The 17,620-nt window shown below is 39.1% G+C and overlaps 1 protein-coding gene across 1 annotated transcript; it reads left to right on the forward strand.

Annotated features, from left to right (window-relative positions):
* Positions 1-2,239: 2,239 nt before the first annotated feature.
* Positions 2,240-14,463, forward strand: LOC122297712 (FHA domain-containing protein FHA2). Its single transcript, XM_043107859.1, has 4 exons — positions 2,240-2,452; positions 2,564-3,633; positions 11,551-11,708; positions 13,753-14,463. The coding sequence occupies exons 2-4, from the start codon at positions 3,033-3,035 to the stop codon at positions 13,960-13,962; spliced, it is 969 nt and encodes a 322-aa protein (XP_042963793.1). The 5' UTR covers positions 2,240-2,452; positions 2,564-3,032; the 3' UTR covers positions 13,963-14,463.
* The last annotated feature ends 3,157 nt before the right edge of the window (positions 14,464-17,620 follow it).

The following is a 17,620-nucleotide window of genomic DNA, read 5'->3' on the forward strand; positions in this document are numbered from 1 at the left end:
TTAATACATACTTTATTAATAAGCAGTGGAATATTAAAGAACAATAAAGTCTCGATATTGAAGATGATGTTTTACAAATAAAGTTTCAAGTACATTCATTAAAGTTTAGACTTACTAAGTTCCTATCAAATATAAATACAAAATCTTCATCATTTCGAGCATATCAAATACAAGTGAATAACTATGGACATTAGTCATTGCCCACGAAGTACTGTGTGTGCATGTCGCATGTCGGCTTCTTGCCTACGAAGCTGGATTTCATCGTTGTGGAGTGCCAATTTCCTCTTCTCAATCTCTTCTTCTCTCTTTCGAAGCTAAGCTTCATCATTGTGGAGTGCCAACTCCCTCTTCCCAATCTCTTCTTCTCTTTTTTTAAGTTCTTCATCTTTACTTAATATTTCTGCTTCTCTCTTTACAAGGATTTACTCTTTTATTCACTATTATCTGCCCATTTGAAATATTTGCAGTGTGGTAGCTCCTATGTGTCACATAAATAATTAAGTATGTTTGATGTTAAAATTTTTAATAAAACATTAATATGTAAACAAAAACACACAAATACTATTAATTGCATCTACCTCTTTGTTGTACAATAGACACCCAAAGAATGCTCACCCAGAATTTTTTAGAATATTTGATATTCTAAGTACAGCTTCTTTCCCACAGCTGCACATTGGGATAATACTCAATATACTATTAACAAGCGATGCTGAAGAAACTGATGACGACATCCTTAATTCTTTTTACTGATGAAAGAATTAAAGGAAGATTATTAATTCATGGCAACATAACTTTTCCATCTCCTTTCACTGTCCTTGAGAAAACTTCTCTAACATTAACTACCCAAGATCACTAATAAGCAATGGAGGCCACTTAGGGAGCTTGAAATGAAGTGATGCAATGTGAAAAAGCCTACACCCTCTAGTAGCTAACAGTTGCAATTCAAACTAGTATACATAAAATGCTAAGCAAAAGCAACTTTGATAATAAGAGGTTAGATTTTCAAGCTATAAGTTTGAAATAAAATAAGAACAAATTATGAAATCTAAAACCTTTAATTCTTGCCCCATCAAACAAATTAATATGAATATGTACCAAATGTTTGTCCATAAATTAGTCACATATAAGCTAGATAATTTTCCACACACTAATGTGTAAAGCCATTAGATAAATAATAAAGGATTTAACTGTTAGTAAAATACAAATAAAATAAGAACAAATTTTGAAATCTAAAACCTTTAATTCTTGGTAGCAAAGGTTTGCCCATAAATTAGTCATATACAAGCTAGAAGAAATCCACATATTAATAGGTAAAGCCTTTTGATAAATAATAAACGATTTAACTGTTAGGAAAATACAAATAAAATCATAACAAATTTTGATGACAATCTCCATTCTTAAGCTTAGGTATGATAAAGATGAACAAAACAAAAAGAAATAAATATAGAGTGCTCATACATGAGTATAGATGCATCCTAAAGATATCTTCTGACTTTCAATCATATTAGTACAGAAATGAAAGGGGAGGGAAAGCATGGAAATGAAAGAGAGTTAGACCTTGTAAAGCAGTGGAAACGCACCATTCAAAAATTATTCGAAGAGAAAGAAAGATGAAGGTTGTCTTCTCTTTATGTGCATGCTTGATCGGTGGGAAAATAAGCCAATCCCGCTTGCATTTGGCTACCATTTAGGGTTAGGGTTGGATTGCTAGAGAGAGGAAAAGAAGGGGAGGGAGAGCACGAAGAGAGAAACAACGGAGAGGGAGAGGGATTTACAGTGAAACTAAACGCACCATTTTGTGTATCAATGAGGCATCTCTCATTTCAATCAAACACACCGTTTTATCTATTCTAAAACGGTACGTTTGACTCCAGCGTGGATACCGTCCACACGCAAGCCTTTCGCATGTCTGCAAATAGACTTTTTGAAACACATAAGCACACTCCGCACTTCATATGACCTGGACTATTTATATTAAGAAAAATTTTAAACATAAATTCACACACTATATATCACATTTTAATTTATAATTTTTTTACTAAATATTTGATATATGGATAATGAATAAAAGAATTTAATTAGTTTAAAAAGAATAAATCTAAAAAAATTTAAAAAATAAAAAGAATATAATATGTAGTGTGTGAATTTATTTTTGACAGAGCTCTTATATTAATAAAAAAATAAAAAATAAAACTTTTGTTCTTCTCTCTCTCTCTCTCTCTCTCTCTCTCTCTCTCTCAAAAGTTAAAACAGATTCTCGGTGCTCTTCTGTGAAACAACCGTGCTAAGGCGAAGTGCATTTCGCCCGGCCCTCTGAAAATTTATGCTCTCTTGCTCACCTTGGTTTACAGTTTACCACCGTTAGTTTAAGAACATAAGAGGTTCGATAATTTTGGAGTGATTGGTGTCAAGCATGAATCATGATTTAGGACAATTGATATGCAGACCTTGGGTGCGTGCATTTTATTCTCTTTAAAAGACAAAGTTTTGTTCTGCTTTCTCTGAAACCCAGGCTAAAATGGACTTGTTGAAGATGTTATTTATTATCTGGTATTGCTGGCAGATTTTCATTCCCTCCTCCCACCTCATAACGTGTTGAAGAGATTAGGGGCTCTGCTGGTCTGCAGCAATTAGAACAGGAATTTGCAGATTTGGAGTTGAAGGCAGCTGATACTGATAGCTCTTTCTGGGATGATCGAGATAAAGCTCAAGAAATCCTTTCGGCCCTAACTGATATCAAAGACGAGATAAAATTACTTGCAGAGTTCAAACACCCAGGTTTATAAATCTTCTATCAGTCCATGATTATGTATTTCCGTGGGGGGAGCCTTAGGAGAAAGGGGATAATTTTGGATGAGCAGCAAGGGAGAAAGGAATTCTGAGTTTTAGATGAGGGTAAAATAGACATTTTACAAAGGCTGATGTGTGCGGGGTGTGCTTTATAACGGGGCGAATTTTTCCTTTCCTTTCGATATTTGTTTGGTCGATTGCTTTTGTACGAATCCGAGCGGCATAGGCAGACACGGCAAACAATGGGGGCGACGGGAGGCGATGTGGAGGCTGGGTTCGCGAAGCTCCAAGGCGAAGACTTCGAGTACTACATGCAGACTTACTCTATCATCCTCGGCCGCAACTCCAAGAAATCGACCGTTGACGTCGACCTTTCCAGCCTCGGCGGTGGCATGAACATCTCACGCCACCACGCCCGCATCTTCTACGACTTTGCCCGCCGCCGCTTCGCCCTGGAGGTCCTTGGAAAGAATGGCTGCTTTGTCGAGGGCGTCCTCCACCTCCCTGGAAACCCCCCTGTCAAGCTCGACTCCCAGGACCTCCTTCAGATCGGGGACAAGGAGTTCTACTTCCTCCTGCCCGTGCGAAGCATCCTTGGTGGGCCTGTCGGTCACAGGCATTTCTTAGGCGCGGCGGCCGGGACCGTGGCCTCTGCTGCGCACTACGGGAATTTTCATCTGGCGGGGCCCACAGTGGCGCCTGCCGTAAAGAAGGGGAGAGGGAGGGACTTCTACGAGGAGGAGTACGATGATGAGGATGAGATTGGTGGTGGTGCCGGAAGTGGCAAGAAGTTGAGGAGAGAAGGGTTTGAGGGGTACGGCTTCAGCGCTGGTGGTTCGGGCGGTAAGACCGGCTTGGCCGGAGTTTTGGGATAATTTTTCATCACGTTATTATTATGGTTTAGTTGGTTTGGGCTTCTTTTCCCTTTCCTCTTGGATATGTTTTTGATTAGCTGGTATTTTCCTATTTGCTTTTGTACTTTTTGGAAGATGTGGTTTTGACGGATTATGAACCAAGTTTATGTTTTCAGCTCACGGTTTTTTTTTTTTCTTTTTTTAAATTTAAAAACATTTATCCAAGTATATTCTTATCGTTCGTAGGAGTAGGTACTTGAGTGCAGGGTCAGCAAGAACCTTGCTGTTCCATAGATCCAACACAACACCGTTGATATTATTGTTAGTGCCGCCTTTCTAGGATTTTGTTTATAAGAAAGGGATCGTGCTGTTCATTATGGGGGTGTGGGTGGTAATATTTTGTGTACGCGGATATCTTTGATATGTTTCGCCTGTACATACATTGAAGGGTTTTGGATGGAAATGCCTGCGGTTGTTGATTTTAAATTCCCTTGCCTGGCATTTTCTACATGTAAATTACCATGTTGGTTAAATGTTGCAATTCTTTTCAGGATTTATGATAATCTCTAGATGATAAATCTCACACGTTTTGTTGCTTTCTTGATTATCTGTAGTGTCAATGTCACTGGTTTCTTGATTGACTGAAAAAATGAATATTAGGGTGAAATCTCTCTCTCTCTCTCCATGACCTTCCATCTTCCATCTCTGGCGCTTCTCACCGGAGATGATCCTTGATTCTATTATTTTTGACTTCTTTTTCTTGCTTCGTTTTTTTTCTTCTCTTTTATCTCTTTCTTAGTTTGTTCTGTTAGCTTTCTGGGGTGTTTTTGGTTTGTTTTGTGTGATGGGTTCTTATCGGAAGTTATGCATTGATCAGAAGTTTTTTGAGTTCAGAAAAGAGAATGCTCGTTGGTGGAGGATTATTGAGTGCAGTTGGAGGTCACTAAATTCATATCCATTATTGTTGATTCTGTGGTCTGGTTAGCTTGTGCTGTGGGAGATGGTAGAGTGTCTGTTGGGTCTAATGAGCTTTTTAAAACTCGTAGGATAGGGAATCGAGTGTTGGTTGTTCAAAGAGGTGTAAATAGACATGGCAGGTTTTTGTCTATATTGGAGTTTGGTCATGATAGAAGAAGGTGTTTCATTGTTGTTCTAGAAGGTTTGAAGGGAGGGGTGGAGGAGGTTTGGAGATTTTTTGAGAGAAGTTGTCCCTTATTCCTCTGTTCAGCATGCAAAAAACAGAGTTCCCGTGAAGGTTGCATCCCTTTCAGTTGTTGATGAGGGTAGTAAGGGAACATTTGCTAAGGTTGTGAAGAAGTCGCTGCCGTGTATGGAGGGGAGTAAGGTGGTCAGAGGTAAGACTGGTGAGCAGTTTTCGATGTTGGGAGAGCAAGTGCAGAAGTCTGTCCATCTTCTTAAAAGCGATGGTTCGAATTCCATAGATGGTTTGTCAGGAGATGGGAAGGATTTACTGTTGAAGGCTATGTATGAGGCTTTGATGGTAATGAAATCGAATGTGGACCTTTTACTGAGTTGGGTTAAGGTGGGGCTAGGCCCAATGGCTTCTAGGTGTAATTTTGATGAGGATTCATGGATGGGCCTTATTGGGTCAGATAATGGGCTGGATTTTGAGGGGGCCGGTAGAGATAAGGGTAAGATTGTGGTGGATGGGCTGGATTTTGCCAAAGCCCGAGACGGGTTTGGAGGGTTAAGTCTAATATCGGCATATCGGGCGTCTCAGGTTTGGCTTCTTCAAGCACGACGGCGCCACCTCTTGCTTCGATGGAAATGGTTGCTGAACATGCTTGTTCGCTGGCCTCAGGTGACCCTTTTGGTGAGTCTCCGATTAGGGTTCTGTTGCGGGTGGTTTGGAGGTTTGGGATGAAGGAAATGATGAGTTTTTCCATGCGGAAGATATGGAAGGAGGGAGTTGGAAGAGAAACAGGATGGGGTTCTATAAATCAGGAAGAATTGTTAATTCCTTTGAATTCTATTGCCCCTTTGAGGGTTATTGGTTCTTTGTGTTCTGAGAAGCTTCTATCAGAGGAGGGAATTCGGCATCTAGAAATGGTTGGGGGTCTCGTGGGAGATTTTGATGATTCTATAGTGGCTTCGAAGGAAGTCCAGCAGTTGGCTAGTTCTTCTAAGTTTGTGCAGCGGGATGGGTCCTTACAAATGGTGGTTAGAGAGGCTGAGGGTGATAAGGATGACATTGGCAGTCCTGTTCCTTTATGTTCTATTCCTCCGAAACAAAATTCCATTTTTATCTTCGGATTGGGTGTTCAAAAATATTGAAGAATTACATGAGTGTTTGGGAATTCCATGTGTTGGATATGAAGAGCAGTTCAAGGCTCTTCTTGTTGCTATTGAAGCTGGTAGATCCACTGCTGTGAAGTCAGTGGTGAAAAGGAACAGGGAGCTGAAGCATTTAAAAAGTTCCATCAATTATGATTTTGAGGAGGGAAGCAGGGGAGGGATAAGGTTGAAAGGCAGGGGTCTTTGTCTTCCAATGAAGCCTAAAATCCTTTCTTGGAATGTAAGGGGGATCAACGATGTTAACAAATGTCTTCGTATTAGATCTCTTCTTTGAAGTTGGAAAGTTGACATTGTTTGTCTTCAAGAAACGAAGCTGTGTTTTATTGATAAACATATTATTCATTGTTTGTGGGGTGGTGTTATTTAGCTTCTTTGGGTGTTTCTGGAGGTGTGTTGTTGATGTGGGATAAGAGAATGGTGGAGTTGGTAGAGGAGTGCATTGGGAATTACTTAGTGGTGGTTTCTTTCAAGAATATTGAGGATGGGTGGCGGTGGGCTTGCGCGGGAGTTTATGGGTCTAACTTAGATCGTGATAGATGCTTTTTGTGGGAGGAATTGGCAGGTTTGTATTCTTTATGGGATTTACCTTGGTGTTGGTGTGGTGATTTTAATATTGTTTGGTTTCCTAGTGAGAGAGGGGGGGCTACAGTGTCAACAGGTTCTATGGAGGATTTCTCGGAACTGATTTTTGAGTTGAATCTTGTGGATCTCCCTTTAGTATGGGGATCTTATACTTGGTCAAACAGTAGAGGGTGGTCAAGGTTGGATAGACTTTTAGTTAATTCTTCTTGGGAGTCACATTACCCAAACCTCTGTCAGAAGAGGCTGTCTCGTGTTTGTTCTGACCATTTTCCTATTTTGCTTGATTTTGGAGGCATTCATGGGGGTAAGCGCTATTTCAAATTTGAGAATATGTGGCTTGAAGTTGATGGATTTGTGGAGAAGGTTAGGAGTTGGTGGTCCTCTTATTCTTTTTTTGGTTCTCCTAGTTTTATTGTGGCTGGAAAATTAAAAGCTCTTAAATCTGATTTGAAGAAGTGGAATGATGAAGTCTTTAGACAAATGGAAGTGCAGAAAAATCTTCTTTGGGATGAGTTGCATGCTTTGGAGGATGGGGTTAATAATGAGGATACCTTCTTAAGGAAAAATGAGGTTGTGGCTGAAATTGAGAAGGTTTTATCGATGGAAGAAATTTCTTGGAGGCAAAATTCTAGGGTGCTGTGGCTGAAGGAGGGGGATAAATGTACTAAATTTTTTCACAAGATGGCTAATTCACATAGGTGTAATAATGCCATTGAAGTCCTCCACTCGGGCTCTAACATGTTACAAACAACCGAAGAGATTCAAGATCACAGTGAAGTTTTACGAAGAGCTTCTTGCTGAAACTGCTGAGTGGTGACCCAATCTTGATGGTTTGAGCTTTGATCAACTAAATTCTGATGCAGTAAGCTGGTTGGAAAGGCCATTTGATGAAGAGGAGGTGCACCAGGTGGTGAGAGGTATGTGTAAAGATAAAGCTCTGGGTCTGGATGGTTTTTCTATGGGGTTTTTTCAAGTGTGTTGGGATATAGTGAAGGATGAATTGATGCAGATTTATATTGATTTTCATGCTGGTTTTAAGTTTGAAAAATCCTTAAATGCTATATTTATTGCACTCATTCCAAAGATTGTTGGTGCCTATGAGTTGAAAGATTTCCATCCTATTAGTCTAGTAGGAGGAATTTATAAAATTATTTCAAAGATGTTAGCAAACTGTATGAGTTTGGTGATGGATAAAATCATTTCTAAGCCTCAAAATGCTTTCGTTCAGGGTAGGCAAATTTTGGATTCAGTTTTGATTGCGAACGAGTGTTTGGACAGCTGTATGAGGGACAATATGCTGGGGGTTCTTTGTAAGCTGGACATGGAAAATGCATATGACCATGTATGCTGGGATTTACTTTTCTATATGCTTAGAAGGTGTGAATTTGGAGATAGGTGGTGTGGATGGATTAAACATTGCGTTACAATTGCCCGGTTTTCTGTTTTAGTGAATGGTATCTCTTGTGGTTTTTTTTGAAGTTTTTGCGGGGTTTGAGACAAGGGAATCCGTTATCTCCTTTTCTTTTTGTCATTGTTATGAATGGTGGAGGCTGCTTTTTTTTTTTTGGGGGGGGGGGGGGGGGGGGGGGTGCTTCAAGGTGGCTTCTCGGTGGGAAACAATAGTAATGGTGTTATTTCTATTTCTCACATACTTTTTGCGGATGATACTCTTATTTTTTGTGATGCTGATGCTTGTCATATTCAAGCTTTAAGAGTTGTTCTGTTGTGTTTTGAAGCTGTTATCGGGTCTCAAGGTGAACTTGGGAAAGTCAGAATTAGTTCCGGTGGATGAGGTGAGGAATGTCAACTTTCTTGCGGATTTGTTGGGTTGTAAAGTTGCTTCTCTTCCGCTAAAATCTTGGGCTTCCCTCGAGGGAGTCCTTTAAAGCAAGGAGGATTTGGGATGGGGTTATAGAGAAGGTTGAGAAAAGATTGTCGGGTTGGAAGTGGCTTTACTTGTCAAAAGGGGGGAGGGTAACTCTTGTCAAAAGCACCCTATCCAATCTTTCCATATATTATCTTTCTTTATTTCCATTACCAGTGGGAGTGGCTAATCGGATTGAAAAATTGTTTAGAGATTTTTTATGTGGTGGTTTTTTTTTTTGGGGGGGGGCTGGGGGGGGTGAAATAAATTTCTTGTGAATTCGCAAAGGGTGATTTTTCCAATTGTGAATGGTGGCTTGGGGGTGCAGGATTTGAATTTTGTTTTTTAATTAGGCATTATTGGGGAAGTGGTTGTGAAGATATCAAAAGGAAGGAGATTCTTTATGGAGAGAGGTGATTGATCGGAAATATGGGTGTGAGTGGGGGAGATGGTGTTCTAAGGAGGGTAGGGGGTCTTATGGTGTTTGCCTTTGGAAATATATTAGAAAGGGGTGGAACATTTCTTAAAAACATATCAAGTTTGAGGTTGGAGTCGGTGATAGAATCCGGTTCTGGTTTGATGAGTGGCGTTGTGAGAGACCTCTTAATGCTGTTTTTCTGGTAGTTTTCAGCTTGTTTGGTAACCAGCAGGTTGCTGTTTCAGAGGTGTTGTGTCGTGTCAATGGGGCTGTACATTGGAATATTATTTTCACTAGAAATGCCCAGGGTTGGGAACTTGATGAGATTGCAGGATTTTTGACTTTTTTGTATTCTGTAAAGATAGGTGCAAATGGGAGAGATCTCTTGCTGTAGAAACACTCAGGGAGCAATAAATTCTGTTAAATCATTTTATAAGGTGTTGTCTGCCCAACAGCATGGTTTTTTTTTTCGTGGAAGAGTATTTGGAAGGTTTGTGTGCTGTCTAAAGTTGCCTTTTTTACTTGGACTGCTGCATTAGGGAAGATTTTGGCAATTGATATTCTGTGAAAGCGTTGTATGATTATTATGGAGTGACCTATCAAAAAAAAAAAAATTATTATGGAGTGGTGCTTCATGTGTAAGAAGGATGGTGAATCAATTGATCATCTTTTTCTTCATTGTGAGGTGGCCAGGGAGTTATGGGTTGGTATTCTTTGTAGAGCTGGGCTGAGTTGGGTTTTGCCTAAGAGGGTGGTGGAGGTTTTAGCCTGCTGGAACGGAAATCAGAATAGCTCTCAACTGGATGCAGCATGGAGGATGATACCATTGTGCTTATTGTGGTGTTTATGGACGGAAAGGTAACAACAGGGAAAGAGCAGTGGGTGATATCTGGAATTTCTTTGTCTTATTTTATTCAGTGTTTTTCTGCTATTGTATTAAAGGGAGAGAGTGTTCATGAGTTTTTGTTTTCTTTTCAGCTTTCTAGAATGTAATTATGTGTCTCATCTTGTATACTTTCTGTGTACATGGGCTCCGCCTAGTTTCATTCATTTCAATAAAGTTCATTACTTATAAAAAAAAAACTATGGTGTCATAAAGCATGTTCAGTCTCAAAGTTACATTCATTACAAATCAATACAGAAATTTTCTCTCGCACAATAACATGAAGCAGGAGGAATTTAGGGTAGTCCTCAACTCCGACTTTCTGGCGCTTTAATCACCTTTTAACGGCACCTAATTATCTGCAAGGAATGGCATTGGATTGATTAACCTTTTGAGAATTTGTTAGCATTCCATCCTTCTTGGTGGCATCCGTTAGCACCGGTAGTGGAGCTGATTTGTTCCGATGCTTTTCTCCCCTCCCCCCCCCTCCCCCCTCTCTCTCTCTCTCTAAATTCCTGATGTACTCATGCCATACGATTATAATAGCTGGCATGGCTCAAGTCCCACACTTTTAGTTTGGATTGGCTCTAATACCATTTGTAATTCCCAAAGAGAGGTCCAAGCCGTATATGTGTCATACTCCAAAAGAAATAGTCAATGGTACAATTGTAGCCCCCTAGAATAATTACAAAGAGCAAGAACTTCTTCCATACAAGCAATGTGGGATCCTATTTACAACATATATTCACTCAATATGGGGCATCGTGTGGCCAAAGTTTGAACAGCCTGGCTGTCTCCACATGATTGGCTAGGCCATCCACATTTAGCCTTGTCTATTAGACATATGTGAGGTGACTTTTGGTATTGATCAATACTTTGAATTACTATGCTAAACATAGATGGGCTATTTATACATACTCGTCAATAATCATACAGAATGCATGTTTTGTTAATAGCATATAGAATATGAAATTGAATAATATCATTAAGAACTCCCGATTAAGGTTTATTTATAAAAAATATCATTAAGAACTCTTGATTAGGACTTACCATTCAGAAGTTCTCATATGTTCTCTTCACTAAGGTTTTCAAGATTAGGATCCATGAATTTCTTGTATCAATAGTCACTAATGCGTAGGTGTTTCTCTTGTATATATCCTGTGTACTTGGGTTATGAGTTTCAATTTCATCAATAAAATTTTCATTTACTGATAAAGAAAAAAGGTTTTCATGATTAGGGTTTCCTTATGTTCTCTTGTTCGGTGGATTACATTGTTACCATTCATTAATTTAAGTGTACTCTGCCATTATCAACCGAATCAGGTCTTGAGGCCATTTTTTATGTTATTCTTTCTTATCATAGGCTGTTTTGATCTTGGACAAGAAGGATTGGTTCTCAGTGTCTAACCAACTTAATGCGAGCCTGATTTTTTGTTTGTCTCAACCTCTCCTGAACTCCTGGTCATCATGCTGATAATTTTGGCTAGGACTTATAGCCGGTTATTTTCAGCTGTAGTACATAGAACTGTCTGACACTCTTCTTATCACAGAATCTGAGAAGTATTAACAAATCTTCTTAGTTTAAAATAAGGTAAGGCCTATTATATATGTTGATTCAGTTTGTTTGGGGATTAGATCTTTTTGTATGCACTATTTAACTTGAAAATGATCCGAAAGTTTTTTACATCTTGCCTTCTCAAGTTGAATTATCACATAGTTGCTTTGATCGTTCATCTCTTGTCTTTGTTTCACTTATTAATTCCAAATGGATGCATATGTTTTGATGCAACATGTGCCTACCTAATACTCTTTTATTGGTATGGGTTGTCTCCAATTCCTCCAGAGAAGAAAGCAGAGGGAAGATTAAGGGTTGATCGAGATGCTGACAATCATCAACTTTTGCAGTTGGAAGAAAAGGATGTGGTATCAACAGTAGCTACTGCGCTCTCAGATATTTGTGGTCCTGGAGAATGGATGCCTATGGAGAAACTTCACACAGTGGTCAGTTTTTTCCAACCTTTCTCTGTTAATTCTTGCTTGTATAAAGTCACAACTCGATATCCTGGGTTAGGGTCTTGGATATGGTCGTACCTTCCAACTTCTTTTGCATGAAGTGCCGAAGGCATTTATGGCCTGTACGTTGGGTTTTGATAAACTGGCTGAGTAACTGAAATAACCTTTTAAGTTTATTGAAGGCCTGATACCTATCTAGAGTCAGTTATAATATAAACTGATTTACATGCTTCTGGCTTCAGGTTCCACTAAGTGTCTTATAAAGTTGTTCATTGGTGTGGTGGTGGAAAACTTATTGAGGCACTTGCAGTAGAGCAATGTTCTGGTTTTAAGCTGACATTACATCATTTTTTTATAAGAAGCTGACATAACATTCTTCTTCAGATGTATGCTTGCTTTGTCTCTAGAGTTCATTTTGAAAATTGAACCCTTCTCTGCACCTCCGTTTTAGGCGGTATGCCTCTTGCAAAGGGTTAGGTATGGAAGATAACATTCTTCTATTTTTTTCAATGATGTGGAACCTCATCAAGGCAAGGCTGTTTGGACCCACCATTTAGGAGTGAACCCTGATACACAGTTGCTAGAACCGTGTATCAGGTAATCTAGAGGAACTCCTAGTACATAATCGAACCCAGGATGTCTGTACACTCTGGTTCCTTTGACTACTGCACCCTGATGGGTAGCATTCCTATAAATTTGCTTTAAGAAGTTGTGCTGGAGAAGTGATTCATACTTGTTAGGTTGTCAAAGATTAGTATAATGCAATTATGCTTTTTGTATGAGCTGAGGTTTTAGTAATACTTTTCCAGAAATGAAAAGTGCAAACAGACGATGCACTCTTGAAACCCATGTCTTGCATCTTTTAAACAGTGCTACCTTGTGTATTTTCCTCTGCAAGACACTACAAGAACAATGCAAAATATTTTCCTGTATTTTTCATGCCTGCAGCTCTCACATCATGGAGTAATTCCTGCAACGTTCAGATTTTATGATTTGATTACCTGGTCTGAAGGGTGGGCTTACTTTTCATCATATCTGACTGTTGTTATAGGTTTGGCTGCCAAATCTGAGTACTTGGGTACTACCTTATTAATGTTCATTATTTAAGGCGGAAATTTAGGTGTCTGACGATCAGATGGTTTTATAGGGTGGTTTGACTCATAGGCATCCCAGATTCTCAAGTGTTTTGCAACAATAGGCTTGGATTTTAACAGTTCCTAGAAAGTTTTGATTCTCATGGGGTATACTTCCAGTGTACCTGGACTACGCATATTAATAAATTTTCTTATTACTTATCAAAAAAAAGTTTTGATTCTCAGGGGGAACAAAATGGTACCCCTATTAGAACAAGGCTCCTCTAATATTAACTAAACTCGCCAAATATTTACCAAGTTTGCCTAATATTAACTAAGCTTGTGATGTGGGTGCTTTACACGGATTCAAGGTTTAACTGGGTAAAAGACATGTTGGGGTTTGAACAGTCTCCAGAGTTCCATGGAAAGAAATTACCGATCTTTTGAAAATAGTAGAAAAGGACCCTGGAAAGACCTTAAGGCTTTCCTTTTCAACTCACTATCATTGGATGGAAACCGTCCTATGCCTTTCTAGCTTTTGCTCTCAGGATTTTCTTGATCATTTTCTTAATCTTATTAGCTGCATCTAATATATACTCCCAGTGTACTTATACGAGCTGAGCCTGAGTTGTTCATGAACAGCTCAGCTCATTTACAGCCTTACTAGTGACTCTTTTATCATAACCTTACATGTTCTGTAGCACGGGCATCAGGGCTAGTAACCCTGGTGGGGGCTTTGTGGTGCACTTTTGGAGAAAAACAAAACTTGTGTGTTCTGTTTATTCTCTTTACTAATCTACAGTTCATTGTTTATTTTTACGGCTGCCCTTTATTAGTTTGTTTTCCTTCCATTGATTGATGGTGAGTATTGGTGTTGAATTGGGTGTTCGAATCCATCCACACACACACACATCTGGTTTTGTTCAGAGTATTCCTTACCCTATTGTTATATTGTTCAGTTGTTGGATAAGTATGCTAATGTCTGGCATCATAGTCGAGTAAGAAGATATCTCACATCTGAGGATTGGCCTGGTCCTGAATCCAAGGGGAAACCATGGTACGGCTTGCTTATGTTGCTAAGGAAATATCCTGAACACTTTGTCATCAACACAAGGTCCAAGGGTCGGATTACACTGGAGTTTGTCTCTCTTGTCTCTCTGCTTTCATGACATAATGAGACACCAAAGCGAGATTCCGTGCTGCTGATAATTTATCATGAAGTTTAATGGAAAAGTGACAAAAATTGCTGATCGTCTACTTTGTTACTGTTCTTTTGAAATATGGTCAGGCAGTGATAGTAACTTTTGGATGGGAGGCAGCTGCACGTGTAAATGACACAAATCTACATTATTTTGCCGCTGCTAAGGCTTTTGTTTTGACATGAGAATTTTTCTGCACCATATGTTGGTAAACAACTAATTGTCTTTTAAGGACAATGGATCTTCATTACCCAAGAAGCTAGCAGCCCCACAAAGTTTTCTCTAGTTATGCATCAGGCATCAAAATAGGGGCAAGTCTCATGCCCTTCCAATTTTATAATGTAACTTTTTTCCTAAAGCACTTGGAACAGTTTTGCCAATATGTCTGTTAATATTTAATTTTCAAAAGCCTTCGTGTTTGGGTGGTTCAATATAAGTAAAGGGTTCTGCCATAAATCAGATTTCCATGAATTTGCATAGCATATTTTCTTTGATGTTCCTTTTTTTTCATCCCGGACTGTGGTTAAAACCCCGTGTGGTATTGCTAATATATTTGCGCACAAGTCATTGAAAAAAGATCCAAGGAGTTGGCCCAAATGGTGAATGTCTTGGTCTTGGGATATCACTCCCTCCAAGGTTTAAGATTCAACATATTATAGGTACAAATAATCTTTTGGGGCCACACCCCTTAGTAAAAAGTCCCCGATTTATTTTATGTAGAAAAGTCAATTGAAAAATGATAAAACATCTCTAGTACTGATAGGTTGAACATCAATACCACAAATGAAAGAAATAAACGCTGAAATTTTGTTTATTGTTGTTAAAAGAGCTTGAACCATGCATGTTAAAAAGGGATAAGAAATCTCAGCCCCTTGCTACAGTATGGAATCCTAGAGATTAGAAATAAAGGAATTCCATAATCATAGTGCCAAAGTTCCTTGATACAAAGGAGTTTTGGTCCAGTATCTCGCACCATTGATATCTTTACTCACCTTTTGCAAAACGCGTCCAAAATTTAGGGGTAGATACATTCAAACCAAACCTAACAGCGCAACAAATCATGCGGAACAATCAAAATCGAGTCTCTGAATTCATAATATCATCCCCTCGAGAATGGAATGAAATCAGACGGATCTTTTATGTAATGAGACTGCCAAAAAAATTCTCAAGATCCACATTTCTCATGATACAGGAGAAGATGAGCTTAAATGACAGGAGAAAAAAGGGTATTCTTGATCAACTCAACATATTATATAGATTAATGAGAAATGATGTTTGCAGTTCTAAAGTGTACAAGCCCTGTATGTTTTTTTTGAAAAAAAATAATAAATATAAAACTTATATAAAAAAAAATTAATTTTTTAATTGTGAGCACTTTTTTTCAAATGGGGTGTGCAGGGCTTGCACCCATTTGAATACAAGAAGTATTTCAACCCATCTCATCATTATAACTTTTTCAAACTTTCACACAAAATATAATAAATAATTCAACTTTTTCAAATTCCAAAACAATAATAATATTATAATAATATTTTATTCAACTTTCATCTAAATTCATCTCATCTTAATTCACTATCCAAGCAGCAACTAGCATTACTCTAGACCAATAAGACCCATTCCAAAGCCCTAATTTGCCTTAAACCAAAAGAGTGGAAGCATCTATAGGCAGCCAAAATACATGATAGATTGAAGTTGCTGATCTGGAAAATCATGTGGGAAATTTTGCCTTCCAAAACCGTAGAGAAAGATTTGGCTTTTCCCTCCTTCTGTAATTCAACACAGAAATGCTTATCATTTGTTTTTGGAGCGTCATTCCACGCAGGTGCTTTGGAGATAGTCATATTGGCCCATAAACATTTAGGCACTCAATGCAATCTCCTTATTGGAATGAATAAGAATTATTCTAAAACCCCATATCGTTTCTTAATAATCAACCGGTTTAGTCCCTTGAAACTTCTAGGAGGGTTAGGCATACTGAGGCTAGGAGGGTGGCTTTGGGCTGCTTGCATGGTTCGGATGGTGGAGAGCAGAGCGCACAAGGCATGGTCATGAAGGACAAACTGTATGACAACTAGATGAGATCTTGTTGGACGGAAAATCCCTTGATTTTAGGGGATGGGGATGAGGCAAATCCCTTTATTTTAGGAAATGAGGCGAATTGAAGGAAGTTGACCAAGTTGTTGCTTTTCAAATTATGGATTTTATCTATTTGTTAATTAGTAGATTTGTTTCCTTAATCTTAGAAGTTGTTGGGTTTGATTTCCTTAATTTTAGGGGTTTAATATGTCTAGAGATTGTGATCGGTGGGGGAGGGCTACCCGAACCCTAGTACTTATTTTCAGTTTTGCATTGTATTCCATTATTGGGCTATTTTGAATAAAAGTTTAAATACTTGTTTTCGAGAATTGAGTGCTAGTCTGAGGTAGTCTTGATTTTCATCATTCAACCATTCGGATCTTGGTGTTACCTTGAAGTAACCCTAGGTTCATCCACCCAACGCGACCATAAACACTTGAGTGTGAGAGAGGCTTCCAACCCATGGAGAGGAATCCAATGAGGAAGATCATGGCCAATCGGCAACCAACTTATAGGGAGATGATTGAGAACCTTGAAGCCACTCTTTGGAGGCACAACACATCGCCACCAATGAATGGCTTGGAAGGTTAGAGGAGAAGCTCCACCAATTGGTAGACCAAAGGAGGAATGGAAATGGAAGCCGCCATAGAAGAAAAGCCCATAGTCCCAAGGGTTCTGCTGGATCTAGAAGAAGCTAACACTGTGAGAGAGTTGAGTATTTGGATTCATCTAATCAAGATTCCTCAAACCCCGATGAGGAGTCAACCGAGGAAAGTTAGAGGGAAAAAGGAAACCGAGGTGAGAGAAGAGGCAATCGTATGGGGGAAATGCTCAAACCAAAAATGGATTTTTCCAAGTTCAATGGAGATGACCTGAACACTTGAGTCAATAGTGCTGAACAATACTTTGAGCGCAATCATATGGAAGGTCATGCTAAGGCATCCTATGCCGCCTACTTCCTTGAAAGAGAGGCAAACCAATGGTGACAATGGATGAGGAAGACCTATAAAACTCAAAGAAGGGTGTTAAAATGATGAAAGTTTATCAAGGCGCTCTTGGAAAGGTTTGGGCCAACCAAGTATATGGATTACCATGAGACTCTCTCAAAGATCAAACAAACTGGATCTTTAAGGGATTTTGAAAAGGAGTCTGAATACTTGTCCACAAGGGTACACGGGTGGTTGGAGAAGACCCTCATTAAGACTTTTGTGGGAGGCTTGAAGAATGAATTGGCGGCAGAGGTAAAGCCTAAGAAGCTGAAGACTTTGATGCAAGCCTGGGAGATTGCACAGATTAAGGAGGATTAACTCCAAGATTTGAGGAAGAATAACCGCTTTGAGGTAAGGAAACCACCCTTAATGGTTTCCAAGTTAGGTGCAAACAAAACTTTTAACAAGGATTTCTCACTGAGAGGCCCTAGTGGAGGTGTATCAAATGGGGCCAAACCAATACCCGCAGGTGTGAAGAGGCTATCATGGAAAGAGATGCAACGATAAAGAGAGAATGAGTTTTGTTTCAATTGCAATGAGAGGTTCAAAATGGGCCACAAATG

This window comes from Carya illinoinensis, chromosome 2 (genome assembly GCF_018687715.1).
Source record: "Carya illinoinensis cultivar Pawnee chromosome 2, C.illinoinensisPawnee_v1, whole genome shotgun sequence".
Taxonomy (NCBI): Eukaryota; Viridiplantae; Streptophyta; class Magnoliopsida; order Fagales; family Juglandaceae; genus Carya; species Carya illinoinensis.

Bases quoted from the DNA above. Each gene is read 5' to 3' on its own strand.
- LOC122297712 (XM_043107859.1), top strand. From the start codon at position 3,033: ATGGGGGCGACGGGAGGCGATGTGGAGGCTGGGTTCGCGAAGCTCCAA. The intron at 3,634-11,550 runs GTAAGACCGGCT...CAATTCCTCCAG, and splicing joins CAGCGCTGGTGGTTCGGGCG to AGAAGAAAGCAGAGGGAAGA. The intron at 11,709-13,752 runs GTCAGTTTTTTC...TATATTGTTCAG, and splicing joins TGGAGAAACTTCACACAGTG to TTGTTGGATAAGTATGCTAA.